The sequence below is a fragment of the Strongylocentrotus purpuratus genome, unplaced genomic scaffold (genome assembly GCF_000002235.5).
Source record: "Strongylocentrotus purpuratus isolate Spur 01 unplaced genomic scaffold, Spur_5.0 spur5_scaffold_6, whole genome shotgun sequence".
NCBI lineage: Eukaryota > Metazoa > Echinodermata > Echinoidea > Camarodonta > Strongylocentrotidae > Strongylocentrotus > Strongylocentrotus purpuratus.
The window spans coordinates 60,848,651-60,875,054 of record NW_022145612.1 but is presented as its reverse complement, the minus strand read 5'-3'; the positions used below and the strand labels follow the sequence as shown (position 1 = coordinate 60,875,054).

The window sequence follows — 26,404 nt, the reverse complement described above, 5'->3', positions numbered from 1 at the left end:
ATGTCAAGGTTGCATCTTGGTCGCTGACCCGGCACCTCAGCTCTAAAAGATCTCTGCGAGCTACTTCTAGATTCTGAGGTTCTTCAAGGAAAGCCAGGTTGGGATTACAAGATGAAGCGGTTCTAGGCCCAGGATCTGCAGAAGATAGATTATCAGAAGTACGTGAGTTGATAAGCAATATTAGATTATCACAATCATGCAAATATTTTTAACCATTGACGTTTTTTCCTTCAGCCAAATCTGTATAAATTCAAGGCATTGCGCTATTTTTAATGTCAATGTATCATTCAAGATATGGCATTAAAAGATGTCTCATAACCCTGAAGCGATGGGAGAGAAACCAGACAAGTCATTAATGCAATTCTCTTTGTTTTGTTTTGGTTTGCCAGAATTTCACATTGTCACTGCATGCAAATCGTCACGTATATCTTTGAAATTGAGGTCGCTATCTATGATTAGGGATTACAAAACTAACCCTGTTCACAGCGTATTGGACTCCCAATCCATTCACCATGCTCGTCACACATTCTCCTGTCATCTCCTCTAGTCTTCGTGTATCCTGCATGCAAGAATATGTGCACATCTTGCCGGTGTTGTAAGGAGGGGAGCACGGTCCAGGGAGAGCGTGCGGTGGTGTTTCGAGTCGACGACACTGAACAGCTGAGGAGAAAATGATGAAATCAAAATGAAATTGTAAAATGAAAAATGGATAGGGTAGTGTCCGAACTATATATGGGCATTATATTAGGGACAATTACATAATGGGTTGTTATTCCAGATAGTCCTCTTCCTGAAAATTGAGCCCTTAGAACGATGATTCTCAAACAACTAATCACACGGTAAATTACGCGGAGGACATTATATTCAGACCGCGAGGACAATCCCTTCAGACGGCGATCATAAATGGGAACTACCCCTAGGATCAGACGCGTACGCAGGATTTTTTCAAGGGGGGGGGGGGGGGTTAACATTTATAAATCGGTCCGAAAATTTCGCAACGACTCAGCCAGCCGCTGAATAAGCGGGGGGGGGGGGGGGTAAGAGGACACTTTTTTTATCGAAATTTGGAAATTTGACATTTTGCTCAGTTGGGGGGGGGGGGGGTAAGGTCACCTTTTTTAGGTCGGTCCTTGGAATAATTTTTTTTTTAAAGGGGGGGGAGGGGGGTTTTAGGTTTTTTTTAGGGGGTTTACATACATAAAATTACCAAAGGGGGGTTAACCCCCCAACCCCCCCCCCCCCTGCGTACGCGCCTGCCTAGAACAATTACCTTCAGACGGCTACCATACTTGGAAACCACTCCTAGCTAGACAGTTACCTTCATGCGGTTATCATATATTGAAACTACTCGTAGGACAATTGCCTTCAGACCGCTATCATACATGAAAACCAGTGGCGGATCCAGGGGGCCCCGGGGGCCCGCCCGCCCCCCCCCCCCCTTCCCCCGGGAAAAAAACGTGTAAAAACACGTTAATTTTACCTTTTTTTTTTAGATGACCCCCCTCCCCCCCCCCCAGACGACGCTCAAGGGGGGGGGGGGCGTGCGATTTTTCAAATTTTCGAGGACAAGAAAAAAAAGTGTGCTCTCTACGGCTATCATACATGGAAACTACCCCTATGAAATTTGACATTTTGCTCAGTTGGGGGGGGGGGGTAAGGTCACCTTTTTTAGGTCGGTCCTTGGAATAATTTTTTTTTAAAGGGGGGGAGGGGGTTTTAGGTTTTTTTTAGGGGGGTTTACATACATAAAATTACCAAAGGGGGGTTAACCCCCCAAACCCCCCCCCCCCCCTCCCCCTGCGTACGCGCCTGCCTAGGACAATTACCTTCAGACGGCTACCATACTTGGAAACCACTCCTAGCTAGACAGTTACCTTCATGCGGTTATCATATATTGAAACTACTCGTAGGACAATTGCCTTCAGACCGCTATCATACATGAAAACCAGTGGCGGATCCAGGGGCCCCGGGGGCCCGCCCGCCCCCCCCCCCCTTCCCCCGGGAAAAAAACGTGTAAAAACACGTTAATTTTACCCTTTTTTTTTAGATGACCCCCTCCCCCCCCCCCAGACGCTCAAGGGGGGGGGGGCGTGCGATTTTTCAAATTTTCGAGGACAAGAAAAAAAAGTGTGCTCTCTACGGCTATCATACATGGAAACTACCCCTATGATAACAATAATAACAACGTTACGTATAAAGCGCTTACCACCGAAGTCTCTAAGCGCTATAAAAAAACAAAGTAGACTGACAAACAATTACATATTAAACAAAACAAAAAAGTGCAAATAAACCTACAAATTACAATACATTCAGATGGCTATAATAAATGGAAACCACCCTCGAACAAAAACTTTCAGACGGCTATCATACATGGAAACTATCCCTAGGACAATTCGTTATAAATAATCTACATAAATTGGTTATCCGTTAACAACTCTACGATAATATTGTTTCAAATCGGAATATAAAATTCACCGATTTTATCAATCGTCGACACGGGAATATGTCATTCATTGGGACTCTTATTTCTCATATTTTCTCCTTCAGTTGTTCGCCATAAGACTTTCTGGGTAAATGGTGGAATAAAAATGTTAAAAAAGAGTATTATTATATTTATCATAATGATTAGTAGGTATAGAAGTAGTAGTAGAAAAGTAGCAGTAGTAGTAGTAGTGGTAGTAGTAGCGGCAGTAGTAATAGTAGCGGTGGTGGTTGTGGTGGTAGTAATTATAATTATGAAAGATATTATTATCATTATTGATAATGTTAATGACTTACTCTGGACGAAGACATCCAAAATATTATTGACTAGGGGTGGGGGCGTCCTAGTGATTGTTTTCTGAGAGAAGTTGTTGTCAGGTGAATAAATGTCCCATAGGGAGAAGAAGTTTCCCACTGATGAGAGTTCGGGGGTGTATAGTTACCCTGATATTAGGGACTTTTAGATTTGCACAACGACAACGTGGATTGCTACGATCGACGTCCTTTTAATGCACTGCCTTGAATGGACGTCACACGTATCAGTCCACCCAAATCTAAAAGTTCCTATTAAAATAAACATCTCTCCGTTGACTTAAAAGTTTTTGTAAACAATGGAGCTTGTTTTTGATTAACACAATCATGACGATAACATCTACTTTCGAACCTGTTGAATGTATGAACATGACAATTACGTATTACATAATCCGAACATGAATTCTATGGGACAGACAATAAGTCATTGAAATTGTCCTTGAGCTGATTTATTGAAAGTAATTGGGATCGCCTCTGTCGTATATGATATGAAAATATAACAAAAATTATCTACAAAATGAGATGGTAGATAGCAATAGAAAATTCAAAGTATTATTCAAATATTAGTGTAATACACAAGTGCTCTCATATGCCGATATGGATCAGACATGGATAACTTACCCATGCAAATTCTGCTGACGTCAAGGTCCCATGTCCCAGATGATAGGCAGATGATGGCATCAGAAGAAGGGGAAAAACCTGGATGACACTGGACATCACAAATGTGTCCTGGCCGCGGATCGCATGATTCGTCAACAAAACCATTGTGAAAGACCAGTGGACATTCAGTAACTTGATCTGTGGGAATTAACGGAGGGATGACAGAATACGGAATGAATGTTTACCGACTTTAGCCATTTAAACATTCTCTTTTTTCTTTCTCACCTGATGCCTTACATGTGCAAATCTATCAGGAGGTCGGGTTGCAAGGTTGGGATCCAGAAGACATTCTGCAACCTTTAGTAGACTACTAAATCAAGAAGCATGTGAATAAACGGTATGTATGGAGCATTCAGCTAAAAGCAAAATAATATTCATTCGATCTCCCACATGTTGAATAGCGCACGATAAAGAGCAACAATAAAACAACAATAAAAGATATTAGCTTCACACATTCTCCTGAATCTGCTCACGTCTCAGTTTGCTTATATCCACAAGGGATTGTGCTCAAGGTGCCTGAACATTACCATGACTTTGGCTAGTCTAGCGATAATGGTGCTCTGAATATTTAGGAAATCCTTTCCTACTAAAGCCTCGGTCACAAATACCATTACGAGCTGCTACGAACGCCGAACGAACTATTTTCAGAGCATTTCGTAAGATCTTCTTAAGAAGGCCGTACCACGAAACCAGCGTTCCTAGACCGTTCCTAAGTTCGCAGATTGGTCGATGGTCTCCTTCAAGATTTGTCCAACCTCATACGGAACCCTCTCTTCGTAAGGCGGCCATACGAAAGTCGTAATAACATCGTAAGAACCACACAAAATTCTTACGATGATCGTAAAGACACCTTACGTGGTTCATAGAGGGCTATTACAGCGTTCGTAAGAACGCCTTACGAACGGAGATTTGTATATGGCCTTCGTACGAACGACTTCTGGTGTTCGTAAGGTACTCGTAAGGTACTCGTAAGAATTTGAGGCTTCTAGAACTGTGTCTTGACCCTACGAAATATACGAAGATCTTTCGTGGTGCTTACGATGTTCTTACGACGTTCGAAAAGCCACCTTACGAAGAAAGGTTATGCAACCCAACAACATATACACAAATATCGAAAATCTTCTTACGAGTGACTTCAAAATGCCGCGAGTTTCACGTACGACCATCGTGCAAGAACAAAACTCTTAAGATGGCCGTAAGTCTGAGGTAAGAAGAACTCAAGGCATTCTTACGAAAAACGTACGAACTCTAGGGCCATTGTATAACCGAAAATCCTTCGTTTCTCAAGGAGGTCTTAAGTTGTTCTTGCGAATTAAACTGCGTTCGTACGAACTCCGTAAAAGGACGTAAGAATTTATACCCCATCTACGAATCTCTACGAACTCTAAAATTAGTACGAGCAGGGTGATTCGTACGAATGCAACGTTCGTACGAATCTTTGTGACCGTAGCTTAACTTACCATTTGCTCGACATAGATGGGTAGTGGCAATTACATAATGTAAATTCTATATTGAATATTCAAGAAAGAATACAAAGAAAAGAGCACTACGGAAGTAGCCAATTTCAAGAGCATTAAAAAACGAACGAAGAGTATATTCTACGCGGATTCACTCCGATAGATATATTTGGCAAAATCCAACTTGAAGCAGGATCTTTGCTTTTTTGGCAAGGGCATTTTGTTGTTGGAAGGGGTAAAGAGCCTTGTGGTTTCTGGCATTAATTTTCCACATGTGCCTCCCTAAATTCAATTATAATCAAGACAAAAGGGGATTCATCCCCTCAAGCGCCCTCTTGAACCACTAGGGACTTTACGATTTGCACGTTCACTAGTGGACTGCGACGTATGCGGTCATTTTTGAAGCAGTGCGCATGCGCATCGACGAGCTCATCGTTCGTAGCAGAATTCTCGAAAGCGTTCGCCCTTGTTTTGCCGTCGTTGGCAAACTGTGACGATACATTTTCGGAGGCAATCTTTTGTAGGCACGAAACATAACATTGAAGTCACAAAATGGACCCAAATGACCTAATTCTAGAACCGGAGAGTTGTGTGGAAGCGTGAATTCTCTTAAATTAACACATTTTCGTGTCTGTAATTTCCCTTAAATCAAAATTGTTGCAGAATAATTCATGAAATGGACACATTTTATTTGTGCATCGCCAATCTGTTGCAGCATTATTTTTGAGAACAGTGCCATGCATCGAATTTGATGTTATATCTTTAGCTCTTCGATCGAGTTTTGCGCTCACTAAGCGAGCGTCGTAGTTGTGTAAAATCGAAAATGTAACGAACAACAGTGAGCGTGCCTCGTCAACCCTGCTTAAAAATGACCGCATACGTCGCAGTCCACTTATAAACGTGCAAATCGAAAAGTCCCTACTAATAATTACCTGAGACACAAGTTGTTCCATCCTCATCAAATTGGAATCCATCTGCGCATGTGCAGTTTCGATCAAAGCCTACTGGAAGGCAAAGTCCTGTGCACCCTCCGTTGTCAGTTGAGCACTGGTTTTCACCTGGAATGGAGATGAAGAAAAAGCATTGCGCTTTATATCCTCTATACACAGTACACTTTAACTACAGCATTTTGTGAAGTTTTATTCTCAATCTCACTTATGATCGGCATGGTGGCTGTGGAAAGGTTTGAAACGCTCCGCCACTGTTTTTCGGACAACCAGTGCAATTTATCGTCATCTTTAAAAAATAAATTGAAACTTTTATTTGTCACTCTCACTAAAACGAATAACAGTGAGCTCGGAGTGCAGTTCTAATACCTTCTTGATTTATAATACTTATTTTAAGTCCTTTAAAACTTAAGATTATAAAACCCCTAAAAATACTTTAAATTCAAGTCTAATGTATTTCATTTTTAATAAGTCCAATACGATTAACTTTGAGCTGCGCGCGCATGCATGATAACACCTACAAACAATCTGATTGGTGCGAATTTTTAAGTTTTCAAAGATCTTTTTGAAGAAGTCAATTTCGTTTAAAAAAATTATCGTATATTTAGTTAAATAAATGTCAAGGCTCAAAATATGTTTTAAGTCTTAAGAAGGGTTTAAAACTTAAGTGCTAGAAACGAAGAGATAACGGAAATTTCTTTTCATTTTCTTAAACATAAACCTTAATAGAGTACTTTTTAGCATGTCTTGTTTGGCACTTGATTCGATACTTGCCATTTGCTTAAACATTTGTATTCAATTATGATCTTGCTGTTCCTCTATCTGAGCACGTTATAAGGAGCTCCATCATGTTCATCACTTCCCGTATTGTCTTGTCTATTAGGTGAAGCAGGATTTGGAAAGATCTACTTTAAGTAAATAATGAAAGGACAAGAAATGAGAGTAGTTATACCTGATGGCAGAGTATCGTCGGACACCATGTATATTCCATTTGGTCTGAGGTAATCATTGGGTCCTACTGTTGCGATACCGCTACCAGTGTCTTTGTCCATCTTGAGGACACTCTGCATTGTCCAGTCTGTCCAGTAAAGAAACTGACCACGTACAGCCACATCATAGGCATGGACGTTACGTCCGAACGTAAAGAGAAGACGGCGGCCACGACCGTTAAAATCAGCCGTCTCCAGTCGCTCAAGACCAGCGTCGCACCAGTATAGCCGATTACCTGACAAAGAGGCAGTTCATTCAAAAGAAAGTCATGTTGGGACATATAGTAGATCGACAACCTACGAGACCGACATGTTCGTGGTAGTGAATCTTTATGAAAGCTGTCAGAAGGTCCACAATACCACTACTATGTCAGTCTCGTGGGCTATCGTCTCGTGGAATGTAGCTACAAAGTGATGTTACAGGAACGAGGGGAAGTTCGTAACTCATCTTTTCTCTCATCAATCATGTCAATACATTATTCTTCCGTCACCACTTTAACAAATGTATTATGGATGTCTCAAAAAGTTAAAGGGCATTGCTGATACGTAGTTTTTTTCAGATTCTTTGAAAAAGAGCACTTCAGAGGTTGTGTGTTTATTGTTATTACGTTCTAGATACGATTGTTCGAAATTTAGTTTCAGAAGAGTATCAAGTGCAGAGCTAATATGAAAGACAACAGTGTTATACCATTGCATTACAATTTACATAATGGCGAGTAACATTAATTAACGTAATTTACACAATTGAAATAAATTTATTAAAAGAGGATGATGCATTACAGTTTATTTTATTAATTGAGAGCTAAGATACTTTTGTTTTATAGACATGAAATGGGAATTACAGGTTTTTTTTTATTCATGGATTCCATTGCAAAGTTCGCGAGTCGTGACGAAGTAGCGATTCACTCTATCAACTAAAATTTTAAATCACCATTTAAAAGGACCGCGGAGTGACCACCTTCTAAAAATGTAAAATTAACAATTTTAATTTGCTAAATTCAAACTGTATTGTTTGGGACCCAGCATGGATTTCCAACGGTTGTGTGGATGTGGTTGTGTTCGGGAAGGGAGGGGGATTTGTGAAGTTTGGGAAGCTTTGGGTATGGGGGGATAGGTAAGATTGTAAGTGTGTCTGAGTGTGTGAGCATGTGCGTGTGTGTGTGTTCGTGTGTGCGTGTGCACGAGGCTCTTTCTTGGACATAGTATTCATTCAGAGCACAATATATTATATTGCTATAAATTAGTAATTACTTACAACTGTATATAATTATGTTATGTTTCTGTGACAATTGTTAGCTAAACGTATATATATATACTTTGTTATGCATTTGTAATAGTTTGAGATGTAAAAATGGAAAGTTGCGATTTTTTATTATATTTTTCATTTATATTAGGGTAATATAACTCCAATATATTCTAATATTATGACAAATTATATATACATTATAATTCTGCTATTATTTCTTGTGCATTGAATGAACAAAAAAATAACTTTCAAAACAAAAAAAATGTTCAAAGTGTTAATCTATCATTTGGAAGAGAGAGAAAGGGTTAATCCTTGGTCCTTTAAAATGGCTATATTTAACATTTTAGTTTTGAGAGCGTTCTTTGAATTTAAAAAAAGGATAGCATTCGTCATTGTTAATATGAAGGTGTCCTTACCATCATAGTCGATCGTGAGTCCGTTTGGCCATACCAGTGATCCAGACACAATTATTGATCGCTCTGTTCCGTCCATGAAAGCTCGTTCAATGACAGCATTGTCACCCCAGTCTGTCCAAAACATTGTCCTGGTTATTAGATGAAACAATTATCTATTGACTATCGAAAATCGACATGAAAGATACATATGGATAACACTTCCAAGTTCCAAGAGGAAGTTATAGCACATGCTTTTCTAGCGTATATCATGTGGTCGAACTCTAATAGGTTGAAGGCGGTATACCACCAATCTCCACTGTGTCTCATTTGCAGGCCCCAAAATGAGAAGATTAAATTCCAACGGCATTTGAAAGACAACACTAATTTAGAACTTTTCTCAAAACGAAAGGGCTTGAAAATGGCTTTTTGGTGGAAAATAACGACCATTACTTGTCGAATCGACTTAAGTGATTGCAATCATATAAGTAATAGTCTGATTTTCAGAGCCCTGTACCGGTTGGTCGTACGTTTTGTGCAGCATAAATATTCAATAAATTATGTAAGTAATACCAAATATCTTCAGCTCATAATTAGCAATAGAGTATTATGAAATATTATTGTTCAGTCTCTAAACACCCAGGATAAGGTTTATTACCCTTCCACGGGATGCAACACAAGGGCTCTAGGCTTGTCTAAGCCTCGAATCAGCATCTTCCTGTTTGATCCGTCCAGGTGAGATACAGAGATGCCATGGTTGCCATAGTCTGTCCAGTACACAAGCCTGGAAATGGAGTCTACGGCAATGCCATCGGGAACTGAGAGAAATAAATGGATAAAGAGAGCATTTTGTGTTTTCAACTATATGATTTTATCACTTTTTTTATGTTACACCGCAGTCATAAGAAGGAGACCGACAACAACCGGACAAAAAATGACGTTACCCCGTTGATTCTTATTACTCTTTTGTCATTATACATAAATATCAAGTGGGTTTCACACCACGGATCTGTTAACTTGATATACATGTAAATATGCTATATTCAATTTAAATTAAATTCATCTTTTTAGTTCCATTTAAGTTTTCAATCTAATGGAAAAACGGGTAAAATATGTACCTAAAAATAATCATGACAAAAGACGTCAACATTTTACGGAAAAAAACTTGAACCTGGAATGAATAGCGGTACATACTATCTATGAAATTACATGTAAATATGAAGGGGTTAATACAGATGCATGGCCTATCTAGGGCTAATCCACTGGGAGATTGTGATATAGGAAAAAAAACGAACTTACCTTCAATACCATCCCTAGCAATGACCTGGTAGTCGTTGCCGTCCAACGAGGCACGGCTGAGTGTCTTGGAAGTCACGTCAGTCCAGTAGACCTTCCTGTCGATGGGATCAAAGCTCACCGCTATAGGGTTCTGAATGCTTGGAAGGAACAAGGCTTTGGGTTCGAATGTGGTGGACTGCATATCGACCTGAAAGATGGCTCGTCGATAGGTGTCCGTGACCAGAAAGAAGTTGTCTCGGACAAGGTCTATAAATACAACGACATATACAAATCATTATGACAGTAGTAAATATATATAATGTAACATGTTTTATGGAGATGTTTAAACGTAGGCTGTAAAACATCACAGCTGTGTACTGTGTAGATCATATAGCTGGTGCAATCAGATACATATTTCGGGGATGGGAGTACAATATATGTGCCTATTCTTAGACTAGAAAACATATTGGAAAGAATTGTATCACTAAATGTATACAGTTCTTATTCGATCGCCTTGGAATCACACCCATTTCTATTTGGTGCAAAGTGGACGATGCAAAGGAAGAGCAAATTATTATTGGGTATATGATGTTTATATTTTATGACCAACCTAAAAGCAATTCTGCATAATGCTAACATATATGCAAAGAAATGTTGGACAATATTACCTGACACACAAGATTTTCCATCGTCAGCCAAGTAGAACCCGAGAGTGCAAACACACACGAATCCTCGTCGACTAGAAGATGAGCTGAGACACAGCTGATCACATCCTCCGTTCTGGTAACGACATGGATCTTAGAAGAAGATAAAATAATGAGGACTAAATGAGACGCCATATATTACACGAAATGTCAGGTGTTTTATCATTTTCTGAAATTGAACGTAGGCCTAGAATGTATTATATGCTATGTAGTATATTATACAATTCTTATATTTGGTCGGTAAAGGCCCGGTCACACAGAGGGGACGCATGGGGGACGCACGGCCAGCGCATTGGAAATTTGCAATTTTGGCCAGTGGGTTGTCGTTCGCTAGGCGTGCGTCATCATTCGTTACTCGTTCGTCGAGCGCGCTGGACCCACGATGTGCATTCGTCGTCATTCGCTGTGTGCGTCGGGATTTTTTGAGCATGCTCAAAAGTGTGCGCTGAGCTCGACGCATGAATGTACACGCCAAAGGCACGCCAGACATGAGCGGAGCGCGCTAGACCAGCGCCGGACATACGCGGAGTACACGCCCTGTATACGCACAGCGCGCTAGCAACACGCTGTGCATTTTGTGTCAGCTCGCTAGCTTTTCCAAAATCATGACAAAAGTTAGGCACACGGCCTTTTCCGATTTCCAATGCGCGGGCCGTGCGTTGTATATGTGTGACCACCTCTGTTGAGAACGCGGTGCGTGCGTGGACCATTCGTCCAGCGCGCTAGCAACACGCTGTGCATTCGTGGAAGTTGTTATCATGTGCGCTCTGTGTACGGTCTGTATGCGCACTGTATGCGCCCTGTATGCGCTCAGCGCGCTAGCAATACGCTATGCATTTGGTTTCAACTCGCTGTAGCTTCGACAAAAGTTGGGCGCACGACAACGCACTGGCCAAAATTGCAAATTTCCAATGCGCTGGCCGTGCGTTCCCCATGCGTCCCCTCTGTGTGACCGGGCCTTTAGGTATAAGACTTGTTGAGCTGCCTTACGATGCATGATCTTCTGACGGGTGTCCGCGTAAGTTGTAATGCCATACACCTGCTCTCCTTGGTTATGATACACTAGTTCTATCTCTCCAGTGTGGCGGTTGCTTGCGTAGATACCATTGTTTCCTCCAAGCTCCGTCCATAGAATGTAGTCCTAGAAGAAAACCGGTAATACCTTCATGAAATATGCGATTCATAGGTGATCCACCCTCCCCTCGGGTTTCTTGTTTAAACGCATCACTCAAAAGAGTCTTTCGTTTTAGAGGGCCTATACTAATATGCTATCTATAATATATTTTTCGTAATGCCCCCAAAACAGAAAGTAGTTAGTAAACGGGAAACGGGAGAGTTGTCCCTGCATGTGTCACATTTCAAATACCAAATTGTCAATTTGAGAGTCGCATAGATTGAGCTCTCACATTTCAAACACTCATAACTTTTTCATAATCGGTCCGACTTTAATACTTCAAACCATTCTTTTAGTCCTAATGTTCTTGTTTCATAGAAATGAACTAATGTTAAATGTTGGACTGTCCTTTCATTATATACACGGTTATGGCGTGCGCTTAATAGACGTTGAAATCCATGATAAAGTCTACAACTGCATGTACTGATAAACGAAAGCGTATAACAAGCCTAAATCAGTTGTTTCCCAAGACGTTATTTCATATCTGACAACGACAACGACGATTGCATTTCAAAGTATGCTCTTATCATAAACTACGGTCTTTGGACGAACTATATCGAACTACACATGTAGGTCTACATTATTTGAGTGTGATAACTAGGGAAAACAGAAATATGTGGCAAATGCATTTTCTACCTTGTAGAGAGCAACATCAAAGAAGATGGCGCCATTTTTCCTCAGTAGCTGTCTCTTATTGTTCCCGAAATAATCGACTTTATTGATTGTACGAGTTGAAAGATCTGCGTAGTACAACCTAGTACACACAAGTTGGAGAAGATGTGATATAGATCAGCATTCAGTTTCCATTTATATCTCAGGAGATATTACATGACTAAACCAATTATTGAATTGTAGATGACTAGATTAAAAAGAAAATTTCAGGTCAAGTCTGAAGGTCTGTTACTTCTAAAGCGGTTTAAAAAGTTATCAGTTACTGCGTTCAGACTTGGAATAATAAAAATAGACAAAGGTAAACTAATTTTTAAAGAAAAGTAATGACTTGTGTTTGAATTTCGTAAACATGTATTATTGAAATTGATAATTTGAATGAAATTGAAGATTTCTTTGTCACTCAGTGAATATGTATATAAGAATGATAGATAGATAGATATCTGTTATGGAATGAACATCTGTAAAAACGACACATATTTTGTTTTACGAAATAAATTTTTGAGTAAAACGCTCGATATTTTCATAATTTTTTTCTCCTGATTATACCTTTGTTCTTCAGTGTCGATAGCTAGCCCAGTGGGGACAAAGAATGGCAGACCATGTGGTGCCATCATTATGACGACACGTTCAGTTCCATCCAGCGAAGCACGTTCGATCTGGGTAGGTGGGCCAAATTCAGTCCAGAAGATGTACCTGTTGCAACGACATAAACAAAAGGGCTTGTACTCACAAAGGGCGAGCTCATCTCCCTGGTTTAACCCGGTCTACCTAGGCTACTGATTTAAAGAGCTTCAGATGTCACTATTTTTCTTTTATATGAATTACTGTAATTTGTTTACAATATGAATACATGAAATTAATCTAGTCATTCATGATGACATCATTGTGTTCATTTCGTCACAGAATTATGGTAATTTCTACTTGATTAAAATGTTGACGCTTGGCACTCCCGAAATGAATAGACTAACTTTGTTCACTTTCGTCGGGGTGTACACTTGGAATAAAGTTAGCGTGCTATTTGTGAATACCTACCTAAATAAATTTTTTCCACCTGGGTTAAATTGTATTTTAGCCAGCCCTTGGCTTGGGGAAAATATTTTTTCCAGCAAATGCTATTCACAATTATCAATTATTAATGGTGTAAAAAGTATTAAGTGTAATGATCAGATCTACCAAACAATATATCGCTTTCCTTTGTTTGATGAGAAATGTTAATGTTAATGTCAACATCGTCGAATGAGATGTACATGAACTCATCTTTTATTTGATATTATATAGACTCCGTTTAATTTAATACCATAGTCTCCAAATTATATAACACTTAAGGCATGCAAACATCAGCATGAATATTGACATTTCAAGCACGCCTTTCCCCACAAGAAAGAGTGTTGTCACTCTAAATACACGTATCTAATTTACTGACAAAAAGTGTTAAGTAAAACTTCTTTGAGCGCCGTGAATTAGAAAAGGAACCTACTTTCTCTCTGGATCGATGGCAATGCTCCTAGGCTTGATGACATTGTCCTTGATGAGTGTTGTTCGGTAAGACCCGTCGTACTTGGAAACCTCAATGGTACCCCTGGCATGGTCCGTCCAATACATGTGTTTCGTCATCCAGTCTACGGCTAAACCTGAAGGAAGAAATGTAATGAAAGCAAACGTGCCAATCTAAGGACTGCCCTGGATCATGTTAATTTTGAGAAAAATGGCGCCCATTTTTTTATACTGAATAGTCATGTACACGATTTATAAAAGTCCATATAGATAACATACTAAGCATACACTGATTTAGGGGGAAACGTTAAGAATTCTGCTGCTCGTCGAATAAAACCACATAGCCAACTATCTTTGTTCTTCACCAAAATAGAATTCAATAAAGCGTCTGTATGTTGTGGTTTAAGATTCGAAATTATAATCTTATGAGCCTACAATGACATGGGAATTAGAACATAAACATTATTTTCTATCGTTCGATGATATGTGATGATGTTGGTGGTGATGGTGATTATGATGGTGGTAATGATGCTCGTGATGATGATGATGATAATGATGATGGTAGTGATAACGATAAGGATGATAATAACGATAATGATGATCATGATGATGATGGCGATCAAATGATGACAATTAACATGAAAGTGCTGATGATGATAACAATGATAGTAGGCTTGCCATTATGAGATAGATTATAGTCATATACCTTGTACAGCCCGTACCCCACCCGTGATAATCTTCACCGGTGCACCATCTCTGAGGGTGGCCATCCCTATTCCCTTCATTCCTAAGTCACTGAAGAACACGATTCCGTCTTCCAAATCGACGGCGATAGCTACGGCATGGCTCCGCCCTTCTAAGAAGCAGGATACATTATAGTTTGTGACAATGGGGAAAGCAATGTCAGGAAAGTTGATGGGATATCGACAAAGCTTGGAGCGCGAGGCAACGAAGTACTGCGGTGGGTCTATCGTACCCGCTGGAATGAAGAAGAAAAGATGAAATACGCTGGGGTGTCATAAGTGTGATCTGGGGCCAAGATACTATAAACACACTATAAATCACACACATGCAAAATATTAAAGAGAATACCATTACACAATAGTAACAACACAGTACATTAAAGGTTTGGCAAGTGTAAAAGAGCAACAAAAAGGGACAAAACATTAAAAAAATACTTGAAAATTAGTTGCCTACATTAAAATGCCAAAAATGTAAATAATGTGTTTTCGGACTGTTTATTGTATTACAACGGATATGTTTCTTGTTTTCAACAATATATTTAAATATATGTATCACACATCTTCGAAGAAACACACAAATCAATCCACAACAGAGAGCTTGTCCTTGAAGCCTTACCCTTTTCGCATGTACGACCATCTTCCTTTAGGAGGAAACCGTTTCCACACAGACAGGTGTAACCGTTGGGTCCTCCCCCGACACAAAGGAAGCTACAAGGGTTACTGCTACACGGCGCTATAAGCATAACAAAATTGTAATTTTAGAAGCAAAAAAAATTATAATTTGTATTCTCGTAAGTTTAGAATCAAAGAATATCACGATGATGATATCAGTAACTAACATCAAACTTCACAGACCTGTCCTCTTTCGACATGATCAGTAAGTAATTCTAATCACCGATTCACCAATGGCTTCTTCCCGCATGTTATAGTTAAAAGTTGAAATAAGTCTTGATTCTAGGTTCCTAATTGTAAAGAGTTGCGATTGATCCAGACTAATCATAAAGTCCCCTCCAAAAATAAATTACTTTCAATAAAAGCAGAGAAATCAGATAAACCAATCAAAAAAAGTTTGAGCAAATTCTGATAACTAATAAGAAAGTTATTAATTTTTTATGACATGCAAAACTTTGAAAATCACAAGACAAATTGGCAACTCACTCAGGAGTCTGTGACGTCATTGCCTCACTATCAACTAATAATTGTTTTCTTTATATTGATCACATAAATTTCCTATTTTCCCCTAAAAAGAATCTTATTTCTTCACACCAGCATCCAAGTTACATTGATAGTTTTATGTTTAAAGAGAAGGTTGAGTACTGGTAAAAAAAAGAAAATTATTTCTCACAGAATCAAACGAAACTTACACTGAATGTTCAAGATTACAAATAAATGACATGTGCCAAACAATTTTGGAAGAAAATGTATACTGGCTGAGTAATGAGCATAGAAAGACAAGGAATCAAGGTAGTACCAACCCCGACACCATGCGTGTTGTCCCATACATAGCTTTCTGTGTATGTGCTTGTTACTTTACCAAGACTCGGTCAAATTTATTATGATTTTGATGACTCCAGAACCTTGCAGTGCACACCAATACTTACATGCTACATGATCAACTGTTTCTGATCCTTTCCACACCTTTTCTTTCACAATGCAATCGCATTACCAGTACTAAAGTTTATCTTTAAGTGTGGATGCACTAATATACAGTAATTTGTTTCAGTTAAATCATGGAAAATGTAAATGTTAATAAAATATTTATATAAAATCAATAATTACGATTATAATTCAGAAAATAGTGTCGATTCTTCAAGTTTCATAAAGATTTTGAGATATGTCACGCACGCAATATGATACAAATGATATGATCTGGGCAAAGACAAGGGGAAATCAAGGTTTTGGGGATAAAAGGGGAAATTAATGGGATAAAGCAATTGATAAATATTGAGGACATGTTGTCACAAACTGATAATTAAAATGGCAATTTGTGTAGTGATTTCCATTGTTCCATAGTTTTACATATTTTTTTCAAAAATTCAGGTAAGCCTGAATCCGATGCCCGGGGTAATAATATATTTGTAGAGCGCTTATACACATCGTTAGATCGATGTATATATATACAACGCTATATAAAGACGGAATATTATTATAACTTTCTTATTAGTTATCTGATTTTGCTCAAACTTGTTTTGATTGGTTTGTCTGATTATTCTTTATATACTGAAAGTAAATGATTTTTGGAATTGGAGTGAACTTGCCCTAAAAGTCCTCAAGTCGATCGTAAAAACATATAATTTATCTCTCTCTTACGGTCAGACTGACGATTGAAATTGATCTTTACGTTAGGTTGCGATTGATTCTGACGACACGTGACATGTCTTGATAAGATGGCGCCAGGATCTAATGTTCCTTCAATAAATTATTTTTTAAAGACTTACAATATTCCTGAGGTTGTACATCCGGTGCATAGGTCACGATGCTGTATGGAGTATATTGGAGGCCAAGATTGAATAGTTCTTGACCACTGTCTTTCACTAGCACTATCAGTTTCTGGGCCTCTTTTGCCGTTGTGTAGATGTAGTTCTTTAAAGAGGAGAAACAAATGCCTCGATATCAACACTGACCAAGACACGCCGATCTACAAGGGCAAATTATCCAATCTATTTTTGTTTCCATGGGTTAACGACTACTTCTAATATCTGAGCGGTGATAAAGCCCTGATAGAGCTTTGAGCATGCCAAATATTTACTCGAGGTGGCCACATCAGTATTGATACTGCTGTTCCTTCTGGTCCTTCAATTATTATTAACTCAGCAATTGCCAGGCACCCATTTATACCAGGATGGTAAATGGCAAAATTTAATGTGGATTATCGTTTGCCAAAAGACCTTAGTGCCGGACTAGGATTCGAACCCTCAATCCTTTGAATGAGAGTCAGGTGATGAACCATTATACCACAACACATCGAAGTACATTGACACATTGGATGTTAATTTAGTCAAAAACGTGAAATATATAAATCCCTAAAAACCTTCTACTTGTCAAGTTGTCCGCAAAAGCCCATCTTTATTTGCTATTTAGTTGATTTCGTTATGTCAAAACAATCCGCAACATTAACACATTGGTTGAATAAGAATAAATTAGATCTAAAATTTAACCCTCAAAATCAAATGACGCATATAATAATTCACTACCATGTTTCCAAACGGATTGAGCCGGTTCAAGAAGAGACTAGTTTTATGATTTTCAAATGTTTCTGCTCAACAAACTAGAGTAGACTGATGTGCCATTCATTCATAAAAGGTGACTTCAGGAAATCTTCACATGTCCAATCTGGTTGTGACGGAACTTATGAGGTTACATCTAAATTGGTATTCGTAGGACTGTATTTGTATTTGATAAATATTGTTTGGCAATTTGGGTATTCAAACGAAAGATGTAATAATTTGTTTAGCATCTCGTCGATGATTAATGCTAATTTATACTCGCACTTACCCCGGAGATGGTCAAGTCGAAAAGGCCTAGATTGGTTGGAGAGTGCATCAGAGTCCTGCGATTTGCCCCTTCAAGATTGCAGACTTCCATGTGGTTGTAGGATGGATCGGAATCCACCCAATACACTCTAAAGATCATCAAAAAGTCCAATTGTCCCATTACTACCAATCAGCGTATCTAAAATGTTGGTATATCTGGTCATAGTATCAAGTAGCCCTACACTAGAGGCTATCAGTTTATGATAATAACTCCAAAAAATGCGTAGATATTACGATTTGAGGGTAGAATTGCCTGACCTTACTCGTAATTGGAAGTTAAAAGTCTAAGAAGTGCGGTATAGTACATGTATAATTGGAATAGTGAAGTTATGCTACGTGCTCCCGGCGGCCATGGCAATCACGTTTCAGGGCACCGCGTGGATACAACGTGATGGCAGGGAGACAACGCGGGGGGACGGAATGGACAAACGTGACAGGCCGTGAATGCCGTAGATGCCGGGCCAGAAACCACGTTTACACTATATTCCCGGTTGCCACGGCAATCACGTTCAGGCCACCTTGGAAAATCGGGATGGACGTGAGAAAACGCGGGGAACGGAATAGGCAAACGTGACAGGCCGTGAATGCCGTGGATGCTGGGCCGGATTATTGACACGGCAGTCATGGTGCGGATGAGATACCTACTAGGCCGTAGTAAAACAGGGTGAACGCAACAAAACGTGACAATACGTAATAAACCGTAACAAAACTTGGAGGTGATCCGTAGTGGGAAGGAAACCGTGGTAGACCGTGAGAAAACTGACAGCCTTTTCACACACAGCTAAAATTCTATAAACATGATTAGTATAAACGTGTTTCGAACGTGTTTAAACTAATCACGAGCCTTTCACACACAGAAATTTCGTTGCGATCGTTAATAGTTTCGTGATTAACTACTGCTCGTAAAATGCGCAGTAGTGCCATTGCGCATTGAAGGTCATGTCATATCAATCAAAGCGCACGCTCCATCCAGTTTAAACACGTTTAAACACGAATTTCCTTTCACACAGAAAATGTCAGGCTCTCTAGATACGAACTTCGTATCTGCAGCCTGCTTTTAGGGGCGTATGGATCGCGACTTCGTATCTATCCCAACATCGTATAAACGATGTTCACACTAAGAAATTTTGTCTATAAACATGTTTAAAACTGTTGAGTGATTCTAATCATCTCTAGATACGATGAATTTTAGCTGTGTGTGAAAAGGCTGTTGGTAATACCTAACAAGACTTGAATACGGCGCACTACGTTTGGAGCAAACGGAATGCGGCAGCCGCCGGGAACATAGTGTAAACGTAGCATTAGGTAGAAAACTTTATTGACTTTTTCTTTTCACGGTAATTTATTTTCCAGTTTGTATGTTATCATCACTGCCGTTGAGTTAATCATGTATGGTATTTTGTCACAAAGATGTTTATTCTACTTATCAAAATGAAACAACTCAATCAGTCACGGGAGACTTGAGCAATTTGTTGACGGGCTTGAGCTCCCAATGCGCTCCAGCCCTCTATCCATGTAGATTTACATCTGTTTGACTAGTTAGTTATTCGTGTACTTCAGTTTGTTATACATGTACTTACAAGTCAGTTTCATAATCAACTGTTATTCCAGAGGGACGAAGGATGTTTGTGGAAACCAGTTGAAGACGACCTCCTCCTGCAAGATTACTCCTCTCTACCTTTGGCCTGGATCCTGAGTCAGTCCAGAATAGGTATCTGATGGGGAAAAAAATTTGCTTGAAAACTTGAATTGTAGTTGGTTTACTTTTGTAATGTAATCTTCGTGAAAGCCTCCGTTGCCTAGTAACTATTATTCAATAAATGAGGGAACAATCATCAGTAGCTTAGACCATCGCCATTGGTTTGCTGTAAAAAAAAAAATTTAAAAAGGTGCTCCGCAGGGTTTTGAACCTGCATGTTTTGGATTTGGAAGGAGCATTAATACTTGAACAAGTGAACCAAATATTATGCTTAACATCAAGTTTAGTTACTTGATACCATCCTCTGAATATATCTGTATTGACGCGAGGTGAGATGAAAAATAGGAACACCCCCCCCCCCCCCCCTCCTGCTACTACTTACCACCACCAGCACCCCCAATCCTCTTTAGAAAAAAAATAACTTCTATCTACCCCACGCATCCACCGGATCATGAACTTCCGGAATTTCCAAACATTTCCTGTTTCCTCTCGACTGGATTCCCAGATCTGCTTTCGAAAAGAAACTGAATACAAAATTATCGAATACAAAATTATCTTACCCCCTGGATGGATGAATGGCTAAGCCTGTAGGAATATCCAGGTCCTCATCAATAATCAGGACGTTACGCGTCCCGTTAGCGTCATGCATTATTATCCAATCATACGCTGCATCTGTCCAATACACGTTGCCCGTCAGCCAATCAACTGCGACTCCCAGAACGCTTGATGATGTATAACCGTAGTAGATTTTCGCCGATCGGTTACTTCCCATTGACCCTGAAGAAGAAAAAATGTATAAGTTAAATACCATATCTGAAACAATCCGAAACATGCACTGGTTTTAATCATTTGCAAGTTGTAGAGGTGACGGAACTTTAATAACGCAACAGAAGAATACAAACATGATTGAGATACATTCTTGCAGATTCATGCTCATACGCAGGCACAACGACATAAAAACCAATCGAACACATGAATTCAGATTATACCAGTGATTTCGATTGCGTCATAAATGCGTCAATACGCCGGTAATTCAACACGTTGTTTTAGCTGATCATTTTCCGTTTCCTTCTTTTTCTACGATGTCACTCTCATACGGCTTGTAAAAGATTGAGTCACCCACAAGCAAGGGACGTCTCACATGCAATCGAATTAAAAGAAACAATAAATATTTTAATGACGTACCCTTGATCATGACCTTTCGAAGACCATCACTCCAAATCAGTTCGTGCTCACCATACCGGGTTTCTAGAGCAGTCCAGTTACCACTTGGGGCCATGAAGTAGAAATTGGTCACGATGGCGTCCTGGACTGTCCCATCTGGTTTCAACATCACGGTGGGGTCTGCCGGTACACTGTTCAATCGAACCAAACCCGTGGACGCTTCAATCTCGCTCCAAATGACTCGAGAACCAAGCGCTAAGTCGACTAGAAGTAAGAAGGGGTAACCCAAGGAAAAAAATGGAAAAAATATTTTCAAGGAAAGATAAAGGGAGACCAAATCTAAAATGCAGTAAGAATGCTTGAAAATCATTAGTAATTTGTTTTTAAAGAAATCATTTTACGACGGATTCACTCAAAATAATGTAGATATGTTAAAGATAAGCTGTATCTGAACTTGCAATTTACAAATGAGGATCAGCATATGAAATCATTAATATCCAGAGGAGAGCAATGTATTTAAAGGAGAAAACATATAAGCTGATTGTGAAGAAAATAGATTACCAATGTGGTCATAGACAAAATGGAAACGGGCACCAGGAAAACACCCTTTTAAAACCAAATCTCTTACCATGAACAACCTTAAGTTAGACAAAGATAACGAGAATGCGGCTAAGTAGTGCCTAAAAAAAAATATGCGAAATACATCACACCAAAAGCTTACTCGATTCATAGGATATGACGAAGCCTTGGTTGTTTTCCGCTCCTCCCACGGACATAAACTTGATTGTCACGAACCGTCCACTAGAGTCAATAGATGTGGGTGGAACTGTCGAACAGTATTGGCCCAATAGTGGTACTCCAACAGTCCCGTTTCCATCATAGATCCAAAGGGAATCTCCACTAATATTAATAATGGCATACAGAAATAAACACTAACGACATTAACGCTATTTCCAAACTTGATTCAGAGTTGGGCTGAAGCCGAACGTTTTTAGTAAACGGCAAATGTTTGCAATATTACATACTTAATACATGTACATTATGATATAAAATTCTTATACGCTTTCAAAAAGCTTTGAAAATTATTATTCTAGCTTTTGCTCAGGCAGCCGTTATTAGTGCACAGGGCATTTCAAGGAAAAATCCTACCAGGGACCCATTAACCTCACCTGGATAGAGTGTAGCAATGTGTAGATTGACATCTTGCTAAAAGAAGTTAGTGTTGTGGCAAGGATTCCAACCCTGAACCTTTTCACTTTTAAGAATTTCCACTTAAAGAAATGCCCTGGTCGAGACAAAAACAGTATTGTTTGAAAAGATAAAAGAACTTGGCAAGTATTTGAAACCTTAAACCAGATAGATTTTTGCATTTAACCCCTGTACCCGTTAGCATATACATTTTAAGGCAAACACAAAAAACTCGGTCGCACCAGCGAGACCAACAAGAGACCGAACATCATATATATTACCCCTAATGGCCGAAATTTGTCATTTTTTGAAGTTGGTCTGGATCGGAGTAGTGGTGTGACTGGTATGAAGATGGTCATACCTGCAGTCGCGGACCTGGAACTTGAGTCTAATCCTGTTCTCGGCGCCAGAGTCAATTATCCAAACACAGTCCGATGCTGGATACCCGTCAGGATAGTTAGTGGAACGTATCACACCAGCTCCGGCCTCTATTGAACCCCCACATCTCTGGCTGCACCCGAGGGTAAAAAATGTGCTGGATAATCAAAAGAAGAATATGCGATCAGGGTAAAGGAGAGATGGTGTTTGGCCCTGTGCACACGAGGCGTTATTTCACTTACTCCACTCCAGGACAACCAGGCATATATATATATATATATGCAGTGGCGTACGCAGGATTTTTTCAAGGGGGGGGGGGGTTTTAAAATCGGGTCCAAAATTTCGCAACGACTCAGGAAAATTTGAAAATCGCGCCGGCCAAAAAGTCGCTCAGTGGGGTGGGGGGGGGGGGGGGGGGGGGGGGGGGGGGGGTAAGCGGACACTTTTTTTTTTTTTTTTGGGAGTCCAAAAAAAATCGCAACGACTCAGCCAGCCGAAAAGTCGCTCAGTGGGGGTGGGGGGGGGGGGGGGGGGGGAGGGGGGTAAGAGGACACTTTTTTTTTTTTTTTTTGGTCTCGAAATTTAAAAATTTGACATTTTGCTCCGTTGGGGGGGGGGGGGGTAAGGTCACCTTCCTTAGGTCAGCCATAGGGGTAATTTTTTTTTTTTTAATAATTAAAAAAAAAAAAAAAAAAAAAATCCAAAGGGGGGGGGAGGGGGGTTTTAGTGATTTTTTTAGGGGGGTTTACACACATAAAAATACCAAAGGGGGGGTTTAACCCCCCAAACACCCCCCCCCCTGCGTACGCGCCTGTATATATGTATATGCACAGATCATGCAGGTCCAGGTGCAATCTCTAGCCACAGACGCAACCCCGTGAAGCAGGGCGCGATAGAGATTTGCAAAGTTTCGGGTTTATCTGAATAAAGACTTTTGACGGAAAACTGGCGGAAATACATTGTGCATTGGCTCGCCTGAATCTAATGACCGATGTAATAATATACATGTACTATGTAACAACGCATAGAGAGGACGTCGATATATTAAGCGTTATATCAACCCAGAATATTATTATGTTTATAATCATTATTGTTATTATTATCATCATAACAATTTACATACAAAAATGCGTTCAAAGAAAATGTAAATTTGTGTGACATTCCCAGGCGCAACCGTCATTATCTTTAGGCTCCTTTTGTTAACTACTTACTGAGGCATAAATACTATTGATTGAAACAATCAATTGGCGGTAGTAGATTAACGCCTCGTGTGCCTTGGACATCATGTTGGACAAGGAGAAGAGAAATTGTTCATATTCAACATTGACGTAATTTGGGACAAAAACTACTGGGGCATGATGACAATTATAACTGATTTGTTTTATAATTTTCCAGTAACTGAACAAAACGCTTCATACAAAAAGTTTGAATTTTGTCTTCTGCTATCAAGTGAGAAAAGGTAGATAAATGCATTTAAATTAATGTCTTGTGTAAATGATATTTAGATTAAAGTTTCGTTTTCAGTTAGAGTTGGGCTACTTGATCTTATATATGATCTTTTTCTAGCACGAACACTCAGGCCAAAGTTGTTATTAAGAATACAATAAATACATGTACCCATACACAACCATTGGAGCCTACTGTTTTACAGGAAGTGATGAAGTACTAGGAAGATCGGTTCCTGTTTTCTCTGACAAGGGAAATTATACCGCATTAAAAATATCATTTGAACTGATCAATCCATTGTCTCCAGTAAATAACAATCGCATTAGATTTGTAAAATGATATTGATCAAGGGCAAAAACACAAATTCAAAGAGAAAACAAATCAATTTTGGAAGGATTCCTTTCTCTCTCTCTCTCTCTCTCTCTCTCTCTATTGTATCTCTTTTCCTTCATTCATTTATCCATCTACACCTGTAACCCTGTGTACCCACATTTTCTGGATATTGGTGCACGTATATGCATGATAAGGGTTATTGGATTTGAAATCATAATTACCTGACATTCATAAAGCTGGTAAGCTAATCGTGACATTTGATGCATATTTTGTCGTATATTTATTATTAGTGAAACTGCACCACCTTCATCAGAATGAAGCACTGGCCTACACACGAAAAATAACATCTTGTTAATACCTCCGCCCCTCGCCCCCTGCCAACATGACTCCAAACCGACTAATTTTGTCCATTTGGGAAATTTAATTATTTGTTCCGTCTGCAGTTGGTCTGGCGTCAGTCTCGGAGGCGGTGCTTCGGGATGTTGATGAGCAAATTTTACCACACTATTTCTGTATTACCTCATCAAAATAAGAATGTCCTTAATCAGCATTAGTTAAAGGCTTTGTTAGAATTATTGTACCTTCTTTTTTGTCTTTCTTTGTCTTTAATTTTTATTTTTTAATAATTACCTCAGGACTAGAAAGGTTGTTAACCACGCGGATGAGCTCACCAACATGGTGCTAAAATCTCATTAGCCTTTATCGACGATTGTTCTGGAATAAAAGAACGAATTAAAAAGCGTTATTGGTGGTCAATAGTTAATACGTTAATCATATTGCTTTTTTAAAGGAAATCAAAGAGGCAACGTTGAGGTTCGAATAATAAATCCATACATTTAGAGGTCGGCAAAGGATCTCCAAATTGCCATGCGACTATATGAACAAGAAAAACTCGTTTCATACGTTTATGTTATGCTACCACTTTGAGAAATGTATTTGTGTGTGGAATCGATTTGCATGATATTATATATATATATATATATATATATATATAAATACACTTTTGTAGTATTACACTGTTTTTGTATTACGCTGTCATCTTAGTTCTTAGTACAAATCAGCTCACGTACAAGCGGCATATCCAGCATAGGATGATGGATACCTTAAATATTTCATTTGGTGTAGATTTTCGTCGTTCCGTGAGACTGCCTAGGTTATTGTTGTTGTTGTTTCATGTTGTTTAATTTAGGAAAGTCAGTCAGTTTATGATCATTATTGCCGAATACTATGAGAACATTTATTTTTAAATCAAATTTACGTTTATACACTCATAATATGCTTGCATATATTATGTATATATTTTCTTCTTCTTAAACCCCCCCCCCCCCCAAACACACACACAAAAAAGGGAAGATATTAATATCATGTTAGCTTACCAATCTCTGTCCTTTTCTTCTTTCTTTTTTTATCCTTGTTTTTTGCGCTATCCTAACAAACCCGCTCGTGGTACGTTACAAAGGTTTCTCGGGGGGGGGGGTTCCTTTATGTATCTTAAACGCAGGGATGGGGCGCTCTTTGTAATATCTCAATTTTATCTCGAAATACACAAAAAGCCGGCAGCCAAAATACATTCAATATCAAACACATTTTAACGAGCTTTCTTTTCGATTTTTGAATTTAATACTGACATTAATGGGCTGAAGGATTAATGACGTGTGCTGCAATGATATCTTGTGTTTTACTTATAAATTCTAAAACGTTGATGTGTACAGAAAACATATACAATAATCACTTCATAGATCCTTTCCGGTCCTTTCTATTTTCTTTCGACTAAGGATCTACACCACAATCATGGGGTTGCCCTACTGGCAGCTTACTTGGAATCGACGTGATCTTTTAAAGTACCTAATGAGTGCAATGTGTGTGTCCACACTCTTAATGTCAGCGAGTAAATTGTGCCGAGTAAAACAAGTTGAGTAACAAAATGAGCAATTCAGTACTCAAGCTGGAGTAAGACCTTGATTTTAGTGGTACTCGTCACCCGAGTAATTTGTTACCTTCGATAAAGAGTAAATCAATGACTCAACATTGAGTACGAATTTCGTTTGTATCAATTTTGAGTAAACTACGGTTGGGTATTACGCTGCGGCAGGTGATAAATAAATCAACATTGA

The 26,404-nt window shown here is 39.2% G+C and overlaps 1 protein-coding gene and 1 long non-coding RNA gene across 2 annotated transcripts in view; both read right to left on the bottom strand.

Annotated features, from left to right (window-relative positions):
- On the bottom strand, positions 1-22,629 carry LOC115919400 (low-density lipoprotein receptor-related protein 4-like). Its single transcript, XM_030973073.1, has 22 exons — positions 22,495-22,629; positions 21,667-21,845; positions 20,967-21,209; positions 20,342-20,558; positions 19,663-19,797; positions 18,045-18,171; positions 16,988-17,132; positions 15,166-15,282; positions 14,513-14,785; positions 13,790-13,943; positions 12,859-13,005; positions 12,277-12,394; positions 11,457-11,607; positions 10,431-10,559; positions 9,784-10,029; positions 9,143-9,302; positions 8,509-8,636; positions 6,810-7,082; positions 5,843-5,968; positions 3,415-3,591; positions 476-660; positions 1-135 (listed from the first exon to the last, which is right to left on the bottom strand). Exons 2-22 carry the CDS (start codon positions 21,719-21,721, stop codon positions 67-69), a joined length of 3,375 nt encoding a protein of 1,124 aa, XP_030828933.1. The 5' UTR covers positions 21,722-21,845; positions 22,495-22,629; the 3' UTR covers positions 1-66.
- Positions 22,627-26,404, bottom strand: part of LOC115919401 — a 6,228-nt gene continuing 2,450 nt past the window's right edge. The window contains exons 2-3 of the long non-coding RNA XR_004061831.1: positions 24,921-25,004; positions 22,627-22,668 (exon numbers count right to left, since the gene is read on the bottom strand). This is a non-coding gene — a long non-coding RNA (uncharacterized LOC115919401). The remainder of the gene's footprint in view (positions 22,669-24,920; positions 25,005-26,404) is intronic.